Source organism: Coregonus lavaretus (assembly GCF_964263955.1).
Source record: "Coregonus lavaretus genome assembly, chromosome: 7".
In the NCBI taxonomy this organism is placed as follows: Eukaryota; Metazoa; Chordata; class Actinopteri; order Salmoniformes; family Salmonidae; genus Coregonus; species Coregonus lavaretus.
In genome coordinates this window covers 52,179,978-52,191,637 of record NC_139994.1, presented here as the reverse complement: position 1 = coordinate 52,191,637, position 11,660 = coordinate 52,179,978, and the positions used below count along the sequence as shown (strand labels likewise).

At 41.8% G+C, this 11,660-nt stretch overlaps 1 protein-coding gene across 1 annotated transcript in view; it reads right to left on the bottom strand.

Moving 5' to 3' along the window:
* LOC311132581 (kin of IRRE-like protein 1) overlaps positions 1-10,581 on the bottom strand; it is a gene marked incomplete at its 5' end in the record, with an annotated part of 28,436 nt that extends 17,855 nt beyond the window's left edge. The window contains one exon of the mRNA XM_084165838.1: positions 10,510-10,581. Coding sequence (XP_084021964.1) covers positions 10,510-10,581 — 72 coding nt within the window. The remainder of the gene's footprint in view (positions 1-10,509) is intronic.
* Between the last annotated feature and the right edge of the window lie 1,079 nt (positions 10,582-11,660).

Genomic DNA, 11,660 nt, shown 5'->3' with positions numbered 1-11,660 from the left:
AAGGAGGAAAAATGGAAGGACAGAGAGAAGGGAAAGAGAAAAAAATAATCTGAAAAAAGAGGGAGAAGAAGAGAAGTTTCAACAGTGATTAATGCCAATTAATTCTAGTCTAAGCCAAGGCATGTGCAGAGGCATCTTCCAAGGCCCCAGAGCTCAGGGAAGGAGAGAGAGGCCTCAGATGTGGGTTAAATAATTCTGATTTGAGCGTAGCACTTTGAACTCTCTCTTCCATATTCTCTGTGAATGAGGTGTGTGTGTGTGGCTAGCTGTCCCCACAGAGGAGCCAGTCAGCCTTGAGTAATCGTCCCTTTCTCTCCCCCTGGCCCCCAACCCCTCCCCTCCTCCTCCCTCTCCCTCCCTCTCCCTGCCTCTCGCTCTCTTTCTTTCTTTTCATCCCCCATCCCCCACTACAACCACCCCCCCGGGAAAAAAACTATAATCGGTCTTGATCTGGCCCTCTCGACTTCACCCACCTGCCCACCAGACCACCCTCCCCACCATTGCCACACCGGACCCCCCCCCCCCCCCCAACACAACTTTTTGCCACCCCTCCCCCACCCCAAAATTGTCTCTTGGCAAAATGTAGACACATAGTTTGAAAACATGGCAAAGAGTCAGATGTGATAAACTTGGCTCTTTCTCTCCCTCTCCCCCTCTCTCTCTCTATCTCTTTCTCTCTCTTTCTCCCTCTCTCTTTCTCTCCCTCTCTCTCTCTTTCTCTCTCTTTCTCTCTCCCTCTCTCTTTCTGTCCCTCTCTCGCCCTCTCTCTTTCTCTCCCTCTCTCTATCTCTCTTTTTCTCCCTCTCTCTTTCTCTCCCGTTCTCTCTCTTTCTCTCTCTAGTTCTCTCTCTTTCTCTCTCTAGTTCTCTCTCTCCCTCTCTCTCTTTCTCTCTCTTTCTCCCTCTCTCTTTCTCTGCCTCTCTCTTTCTCTCCCACTCTCTCTCTTTCTCTCTCTTTCTCTCTCTCTCTTTCTCTTTCTCTCCCTCTCTTTCTCTCCCTCTCTCTTTCTCTCTCATTCTCTTTCTCTCTCGCTTTGTGAATTCTCACAGAGCACATCTTATGAGAATGATTTAAAAACTCCATTGGTTAGCCCAGTCAAACAGCTTTAGTAGGGTCTTTAACGCCTACTGCTATAGACCCGGACGGCTTGCTGTCATTTTGAGCTGCTACATAATGCTATAATGTAATATGATTTATTACACACATACGTTTTGATAATTTTATAGATTAGTATACTATCCATGATAAACAATGAGCCTCAATGAGCGTCTTCTAATTTGTAGTTTTCTAGCAAGTTTCATTGTCTGTTTTTGTAGCTTTACAATAAACAATAGGACAGCCCTACTATTATGTGTCAGAATTAGTTTTAAAGCATCAAGTCACATTTGCAATATTTACAAAAACATTGAAATAGAATATGTAGCTCATGAGACTGGGTTGGGTTATTTGGTCTCTCTCTCTCTCTCTATTCCCTTTCTGTCCATATCATCCATATTCACATTTACGATATTATCCATTCAATCTGGTATACGTCTCTGTTTCCTATGTGTGGACAGCAGTTGGTGATACTTAAACATCTGAAATTCAGAAATGGCAAAACAATGCCAGTCTAGTGTATAAGTAGTTGTGGCATTGTTCATAAGGACAGAAGCTGACAAATGTTGCACCTGCACTGAGGCCTTTGTTATAGCAGTCTAGATAGGTACATTAGCAATACCAAGTTGCAGTGTAGCAAAATTACGAGGTGTAAGCTTCTAACAACAACAATTGCATTTTCATGGATTATAAAGAGTCTTTGCAGTTGAATGGCAAACAGGACATACATTTACATTTCATACCATATGAAATACTTGTTAAGAAAACTGAACCTAAAAAATAAAAAAACAGTTTTTTTCTTCAAGTGTTCTGAGAGCAGTGTATTGGACAGGCAGTTTGAAGAGTATAGCCTACACATGAACAATAAAATGGTGACATTGTACCATTGCCATAATGAGCACAGTGTGTGACACATAGTTTACAGCCATGTAACTAACACAACATGGTGACATGCTATGTTACATAGTGAGTGTGTGTGTGTGTGCTTGTGTGTGTGTGTGTGTGTGTGTGTGTGTGTGTGTGTGTGTGTGTGTGTGTGTGCGTGCGTGCGTGCGTGCGTGCGTGCGTGCGTGTGTGTGTGCGTGCGTGGCTTGTAGTAGAACCACTCATGTGCACGGATGGATTTATGAGAGAGAAACCTGCTGTCAGGGAGTCGAGGAGGGCTCCCTGCAGAAAAACAACAGGAATTTGCATGTTGATTTGGGTTGAAGGGGTTCCATTGTATTTGGTGTGTGTGTGTGTGCGTGTGTGTGTGTGTGAGTGCATGCATGCTTCAGCTTCGTTCCATGTGTGAATGTGATGTATTAGTATGTTTTGATGTGTGTAATGTATATTCATAACGATTACTGTTTATAGCTGCCACACTATAGGCCATCTGTCAGTTGTTTTACATGATTAGGCAGTGAAAAGGTGCTACAATACTAACATTTAGCATTTAGTGTATAGTTATACTAGTAGACTAATATTGTGTATGGATGTTGAGAGAAGGACAAAGGAGTAACGCTAGCCTATCTAAAAAGAGACATAGGCTATATGGATGACATCATCCTATATAGACCTTTCAAACACGCCCCCTACCTATGATAAAGTGGTAGGCTGGTCAGTACCTGCTCGCCTCGCGCCCGCACATTCACAGTACACGCACTCTCTGACTGTCACACACAACAAGGTAGACAATGAAAAGGGAGGAAGATGCTGTAATCTAACAGGTAGCCTGAGAAATCACGTTCCCCTTGAGCACTTGTCTCCTAGCAACTACGTTATAACAATAGCCTTTATACCTGTCATTGCGCAGGTATTAAAGATATGACATCTAGATGACATTAGGGGTATTATACTTGGAGCTATGCTGGCCATACCTCGATTCAAAAATGAAATACATGGCGAAAAAAAGTCACCATTCCAATCTTTGTGTCACGCACACGAGCAGAACAGGCAACAGCGGCAGCTACGCATGGCAACCTGGAGACCGTCTACAATGGCCTTGGTGTGTGTGTGTGTGTGTGCGTGCGTGTGTGTGCGTGTGTGTTATTAGGCTACATTTCTATCTCAGGCACCAATAAAAGATGGCAAGCAACGTTTGAATGATTTACGCAAGCCGTTCCCAAATTCCAATATCAAGCACCCTTGGTCAAAAATTGTAGACGCGCACAGCCATTCAAATCACGTCCTTGCTGCCTAACATCCTATTTGAATAAGGCAATAGGCTACTGAATGCACAGGACTAAGGTCATCTGGTGGATACTAGGTTCTTGCACCAATCAGGCCATGATCATGTTAGACACACACACAAACACACACACACACACACTGTGGAATAGCCTACCATTCACACTGCCCCCCATGTAATGACAAATTCAAGGCCATATACGCAGAAAAAGGGAGCATCTACTTCTATCGCTCTCTCACATAAACACACACACACAAACACACACGCGTACACATGCGCGCGCGCACACACACACATTACTGAAACGAATCTAGAGTAACTTTTCCCCTCATCAAGTTTAACAAGTCTTGGTATTGTTCGACAACATGAAACAGTGTGTCGTTTATTAGGGAAGTTAACAGGGAAAACCCTTATCTTACCACGGTGAAAACTCAACGCCAAACTCAGGAGCAGAAGCCTATGCATCGTTCAGAAGACCAGCAAGCCCGTTAGCTCTATTCTCCGTGAGGACAGCATCAAAAATCCTCGGATTTTATTCACCAGTATAGGGCAATTGTAATCCTTCCAATTAATATATGTGACGATTTTCGTCGTTATCCACCTCCTTTTTCTGCTGTTTTGTTTTACGGTTTAGATCATTTCTCCGTTTTTTCCTGCTCTCCTTTTTGCTGTCTGCTCTTGCGTGCTCCACGATGGTCCGTTTTCTCATTAGCGGCGCATTCCTTTCTCTCTCGCTCTCTCCTCTCACGTACGTCAGCACCACAGCACACCCCCCTCCTCTTTCTAGTCTGAATCTCGCAGTAGATGGTAGTGGTCCGCTATTACATTTTCATGTCTTTGTCACCAGAGAAAAACTACACGAATTTGTCCATAATGTTTGTTGGATTTTTGCCATTATCTCTGTATTGTTCTATTTAAGAGAGATTGAACAATAGGTTACAGATTTAATGGCATGTCATGGTAATTGACTGCTGAGTTAGTTGAATCATTCTGCAAGCAAATCATTTTTCAAACATTCTACATGGCAAAACCAAGTTCTGCACCAGAAGTGACAGCGTATGTTTCCTCCTTTCTCTCAAAGTAATGATGAAGTAAAGGATATATAGCCTATTATAGCCAGATACATAGGCTATACATGTAGTGTTTAATGTACCCATTGAGCCTGTATGGTAGGCTGTAGGCTTCTCTCATATCCTTCTCTCTCGGCTTTACATCAGCCTAGGCTATAGCGCAGTGTTGGAGCGCCCTCAAGTGCACTGACTCAGGAACTACACGCAAAGAACTGGAGCAACAATTAAAATGCCTACACACGGATGCACCTCGTAGAAACAACACATTTTAGTTACACTAATTTGTTCACTGAAATATATAGCCACTATAATTAGGATTCCAGGCATTGCCATCATTAAATTGTTCTGCTTTTGGACCGTTATTGCATGTATAGTTTATTCACTAGACTGGCATTGATGTATTTTGACTAAATAAGTGTTTCATTTTCTACCATTACTCAGAGGATCTACTTGAAAAACTATATAGGAATGGATTGTTTGTGTGGTGAAATAAATCAAGAATTTCTGTTTTATAATTCCCTTGATATTGTAACGCTCAATAAGTGGTCGAACATGCTATTCTTTCACTTAAAGAAAAAAATAAAATCAAGCAAATCATATTTATATAACTCATTGTTTATTTGATATGATACATTATTATTATGGTTAGGCTATGTGATAAATACAAGTATGTGATAAATACAAGTTAAGCCTACATATCATGGGGTGTAGAGATGTAGTGAAGTGCAGTCTTATATTTAGAATATTTAGAAGGATGCATTGAATGAAAAGGTGGCTGCAGTTTATAACGGGACAGCATTAATTACAGCATACATTTTCTGTAATAAAAAGTCCACAGGTCTGCCGTGTGGCACCCAGATGTGACCCATCTCTGCCGGGACTCGAACCCGGAGCCTCTGGATTAGAAGTCCAGCGCGCTATTCCATTGCGCCACAGAGACTGCGCCAATAAATATGAATCCGGTACAGTTTAGACACTCACATCCTTCTATGTCGATGCTTTCAGCATCCCTGCAGCATCAGGACCACTCTCAGACATTTTGGCTCTATGAAAGAGGCCGGTAGAGGGCGCTGTACGCACTCTCTTCAATGGAATTCGCACGCTCGAGCCGCTCTCCAGAGCCAAAATGGCGATGCGGTGATTAGTGGCATGCAGAAAATGTATTCCATTTAGGCTTTCATAAAAGGCGTTGTGCAAAGGAAATAGCCAAGGAACTGTGTGGAATAGTAGATATAGCTTGCGTCGTTATATCTTCCTCCTATTCTGTATATACACGAAATACTAACTGAGGGATTTTTGTATTTTGGTGAATTCGCACAGAATAAAACACGCTCAATCAAGTAAACTGCCTGTAAGCTTCTGTTACTTTCTTATTATTTGTAAGTATTTTGTTCAAATTTTATCAACCATCACACCATGCACGGATGGGTGGAAATAAATGCACAAGTGGACAGCATCGATAGCACTCAGCGTCTGTACCAGAATATTAAGTAGCCCCAGCTACGTTGCACCGCGGTTGCATCATAACATCCCTTTGCGACACTCCTTTTTCATAAGGTTCCATACCGGGTAGATTATGATGATTGACAACATTGTATCAGGTATGATTGTTCACTCTGTCAGCAGATGGCCCTGTAGGCTATGAAAATATAAAAAATACTTCCAATGAAATGCGACATAGGAATTAAGTTCGTAAATTCACTTCAGTATTATGTCTTTGTTAATTATGAAATTATTGTCCATTGTCCCTTAAATTAATGATCTAAGTTAATTATTAATAAGTGACATGATCAATCTTCAATTGTTTATTACATTCCTAGAGCTCTGACTGCTTATCAGACTGTTTATAACTTATGATGATGGGAATAAAATAGCCTATATCATTTGATTTACACAACATGCCTACCACTTTGAAGATGCAGAATATTCTTTATTGTGAAACAAACAAGAAATAAGACAAAAAAACAGAAAACTTGAGCGTGCATAACTATTCACACCCCCAAAGTCAATACTTTGTAGAGCCACCTTTTGCAGCAATTACAGCTGCAAGTCTCTTGGGGTATGCCTCTATAGACTTGGCACATGAGCCACTGGGATTTTTGCCCATTCTTCAAGGCAAAACTGCTCCAGCTCCTTTAAGTTGGATGGGTTCCGCTGGTGTACAGCAATCTTTAAGTCATACCACAGATTCTCAATTGGATTGAGGTCTGGGCTTTGACTAGGCCATTCCAAGACATTTAAATGTTTCCCCTTAAACCACTCGAGTGTTGCTTTAGCAGTATGCTTAGGGTCATTTTCCTGCTGGAAGGTGAACCTCCGTCCCAGTCTCAAATCTCTGGAAGACTGAAACAGGTTTCCATCAAAAATGTCCCTGTATTTAGCGCCATCCATTATTCCATCAATTCTGACCAGTTTCCCAGTTCCTGCCAATTAAAAACATCCCCACAGGATGATGCTGCCACCACCATGCTTCACTGTGGGGATGGTGTTCTCGGGGTGATGAGAGGTGTTGGGTTTGTGCCAGACTTAGCGTTTTCCTTGATGGCCATAAAGCTCAATTTTAGTCTCATCTGACCAGAGTACCTTCTTCCATATGTTTGGGGAGTCTCCCACATGCCTTTTAGCGAACACCAAACGTGTTTGCTTATTTTTTTCTTTAAGCAATGTCTTTTTTCTGGCCACACTTCCGTAAAGCCCAGCTCTGTGGTGTGTATGGCTTAAAGTGGTCCTATGGACAGATACTCCAATCTCCGCTGTGGAGCTTTACAGCTCCTTCAGGGTTATCTTTGGTCTCTTTGTTGCCTCTCTGATTAAAACCCTCCTTGCCTGGTCCGTGAGTTTTGGTGGGCGGCCCTCTCTTGGTAGGTTTGTTGTTGTGCCATATCCTTTCAATTTTTTAAAGAATGGGACCACCCATACGTAAAAATGTATACGCACATGACTGTAAGTCGCTTTGGATAAAAGCGTCTGCTAAATGGCATATTATTATTATTATTATTATTATTATTATGGTGCTCTGTGGGATGTTCAAAGTTTCGGATATTTTTTTTTGATCTGTACTTCTCCACAACTTTGTCCCTGACCTGTTTGGAGAGCTCATTGGTCTTCATGGTGCCACTTTCTTGGTGGTGCACCTTGCTTAGTAGTGTTGCAGACTCTGGGGCCATTCAGAACAGGTGTATATATACTGAGATCATGTGACACTTAGATTGCACACAGGTGGACTTTATTTAACTAATTATGTGACTTCTGAAGGTAATTGGTTGCACCAGATCTTATTTAGGGGCTTCATAGCAAAAGGGTTGAATACATATGCATGCACCACTTTTCCATTATTTTTTTTAATATAATTTTTTTAAACAAGTTATTTTTTTCATTTCACTTCACAAATTGTGACTATTTTGTGTATGTCCATTACATGAAATCCAAATAAAAATCCATTTAAATTACAGGTTGTAATGCAACAAAATAGGAAAAACGCCAAGGGGGATGAATACTTTTGCAAGGCACTGTATAGCAAGACCTCCTTTTATATGGTCATGCTCAAGGGGTTTTAATTAGGCAATAAAGCCAGAGGAGGTGTGGTATATGGCCAATATACCATGGCTAAGGGCTGTTCTTAAGCACGTCGCAACACGGATACAGCACTTAGTCATGGTATATTGGCCATATACCACAAACACCCGAGGTGCCTTATTGCTATAATAAACTGGTTAAAAATGTAATTAGAACAGTAAAAATACATGTTTTGTCATACCCGTTGTAAACGGTCTGACATACCACGGCTTTCACCCAATCAGCATTTAGGGCTCGAACCACCCAGTTTATAAATATAATTAGTAAGCGGATATACTGTAGCTTAAGGTGTAATAATCAGTGTAGCTGGTGATATGTGTGTAGGCCTAATGGCTTAATAATGCAGGCTAATAACATAACATTTTAACTTCATAAAATTACCAAGTGGCTAGTGGCATTACAGAGAAACAACAACAAACGTAAAAAAACATACAAAAACAGGACAAATCTGAGGGGGCACGTGCCCCTGTGCCCCCTATGGGCATGATGCCTCTGATTGTATCCACTGCAAGTGATCTTCCCTGTGAAGGCGCATCTCTACCGCGTTGACCAAATTCTATTCTAAAGAAAAAGTTCTCACCAGATGTTGCCCAGTTCTCTTAAAACGGATGGACCTGTATTTGGAAAAAAAAACAAAGATCCAACAAAAGCGAAGCGAAACATAGAAAACAGCTGTTCATGCTATCTAAGAAAAAAGCTCTGTTCTCTCTCGGATACAATATAGTCGAAAATAATTGGGTGTTCGCCCCTAAATAAGTCTATGTGTATTGCACCTATAATAAGTTGTTAAGGAAACATTGGGATCTATTGTTCAAGATCCTCACATGGAAATGAAGTAGGCTAGATTAAAACAAAAACATTGAATTTATTTATGTATTTATTTTTTAACAAATAGAAGAAATATGAAATTATTTTTCATAATGTGTATATTTGTACTTTATTTCTAGGATTCAACATAAAAGCAGGATAAAAAATATTAGATAAAAAGTTAAGAAATAATATTTCATTCAACACATATAGTAGCCTAGGCTAAGCATGGATCACTAATGTTTCCCTAATTCAAGTTCCAAGTTCATTTAATTCATTCACATGGCAGAATGCAATTGGACTCTGAATTGCACGATGAATACAATTCAAACGAATAGGCCTACTAATAGAAAACAAACAATCAAAAAAAATACAACTCTGCCTAGAAGGTCAGCATCCCGGAGTCGCCTCTTCACTGTTGACGTTGAGACTGGTGTTTTGCGGGTACTATTTAATGAACCTGCCAGTTGAGGACCTGTGAGGCGTCTGTTTCTCGAACTAGACACTCTGATGTATTTGTCCTCTTGCTCAGTTGTGCACCGGGGCCTCCCACTCCTCTTTCTATTCTGGTTAGAGCCAGTTTGTGCTGTTCTGTGAAGGGAGTAGTATACAGCGTTGTATGAGATCTTCAGTTTCTTGGCAATTTCTCGCATGGAATAGCCTTCATTTCTCAGAACAAGAATAGACTGACGAGTTCCAGAAAAAGTTCTTTCTTTCTGGCCATTTTGAGCCTGTAATCGAATCCACAATTGCTGATGCTCCAGATACTCAACTAGTCTCAAGAAGGCCAGTTTTATTGCATATTTAATCAACACAACAGTTTTCAGCTGTGCTAACATAATTGCAAAAGGGTTTTCTAATTATCAATTAGCCTTTTAAAATGATAAACTTGGATTAGCAAACACAACGTGCCATTGGAACACAGGACTGATGGTTGCTGATAATGGGCCTCTGTACGCCTACGTAGATATTCCATTAAAAATGAGCAGTTTCCAGCTATAATAGCCATTTACAACATTAACGTCTAGACTGTATTTCTGATCAATTTGATGTTATTTTAATAGACAAAAAAAATGAGTTTCTTTCAAAAATGACATTTCTAAGTGACCAGGGGGTTTGATCTAGACGTTTATACAGATCAGACATGGACACAAATGTGATACCTCAGTTTCAAGGATGTTTATTTAAAACAATAAAGAAAAATAAAAGAAACAGGTCTCCTCCTGGGGACCTCTTCCGGGTGACCGTCTTCTGAGCTCCGGGGAATGCGGTCTCCTCTGGGGTAGAACACCGAGCCCCTCGGTTCTATCAGACCATGAGGACGTCTATCCAGTAGCAACCTCTCACTACCTCCAACCCCCCTCGTGTGCTGCCCTCCTGGCAGCTTTATGGGCCCCGTACGGCTGGTAGCAATCAGCCCCTTGATTACTCATCAACCCCAATTAGTCCTGGCCTGGAGGACCAGTCGAGACCTGGCACGTGCAGCAGAGGGAGCCACCGCTGCGTAATGCAGACTCCTTCTGTCACCAGGCCTTGACGAGTCTCCCCCTGGTGGCTTGTATCCCGCCAGCCCCAGGAAGGACTTAACTTGTGTCTTGGTGTGGGGAACGGGCCAGTCACGAATCGCCTGGACCTTTCTCCCCTGGAGCTTGATGTTCCCCCATCCGATCAAATACCCTAGGTACTCCACCTCCTCGAACACCAGTTTGCATTTCTTGGGATTCACTGTCAACCCGGCTTGCCTGAGCGCATCCAGTACCGCCTGGAGGTGCGTCAGGTGCTCTTCCCAACCTTGCTGTGGATGATGATGTCATCCAAATAGGTCTCTGTGTACTGTTGGTGGGGTTGGAGGACTCGGTCCATCAGGCGCTGGAACGTGGGCGGGGCTCCATGGAGACCGAACGGGAGGATCCGGTATTGGTATCCAGTAGCAACCTCTCACTACCTCCAACCCCCCCTTGTGCTGCCCTCCTGGCAGCTTTATGGGCCCTGTACGGCTGGTAGCAATCAGCCCCTTGATTACTCACCTGCCTCAATCAGCCCCAATTAGTCCTGGCCGGAGGACCCATCGAGACCTGGCACGTCCAGCAGAGGGAGCCACCGCCACGTGATGTAGACTCCATCTGTCATTTTAAAAACATTTTAGTCATTTAGCAGACGCTCTTATCCAGAGCGACATTAGTTAGTGAGTGCATACATTTATTTTTATTTTTATACTGGTCCCCCGTGGGAAACAAACCCACAACCCTGGCATTGCAAACGCCATGCTCTACCAACTGAGCTACACGGGACTACGACGAGTGTCCCCCTGGTGGCTTGTCCGCAGTACGCCTCAATATATATTATTATCATAAAATATATACTGTATATATATTAACCCATCCATATTTTTCAATTGTGCTGTGATGTTTTACATACATTTTGAACCTTTCTAATCATATAGTATCCACAGATTGTGAGCTAAAGATGAAAACCTTTCCTACTAGTATTATTATATTATTTATTGACTGACTATGGCTTTCCAAATCGCCCAACACTGCTATTTGTAAGGTTAATTTTAAGTGAATGTTGTGATTTTTTAACCATTCCTGTACCTGTGACCAGAATCATGCTACATATGGGCAATACCATAATTAAATGATCAAGTGATTCTGTCTCTTCACAGCAAAATCTACAGAGCTGAGATTGTTGTATGCCCCATATATATTTAGCATTCTGTTGGTGGGAAGAATTTTGTATAATAATTAAAATTGAGTGTTAAATCAAGTGTTGTTTTTTTGTACCAGTTCATGAACCATGTACCATGGAATCTGTACATCGAAAATCTCTTCCCAAATCTCCATATTTTTTTATTTACGGATAGCCAGGGGGACACATTAATTTACAAACGAAGCATTTGTGTTTAGTGAGTCCGCCAGATCAGAGGCAGTAGGGATGACCAG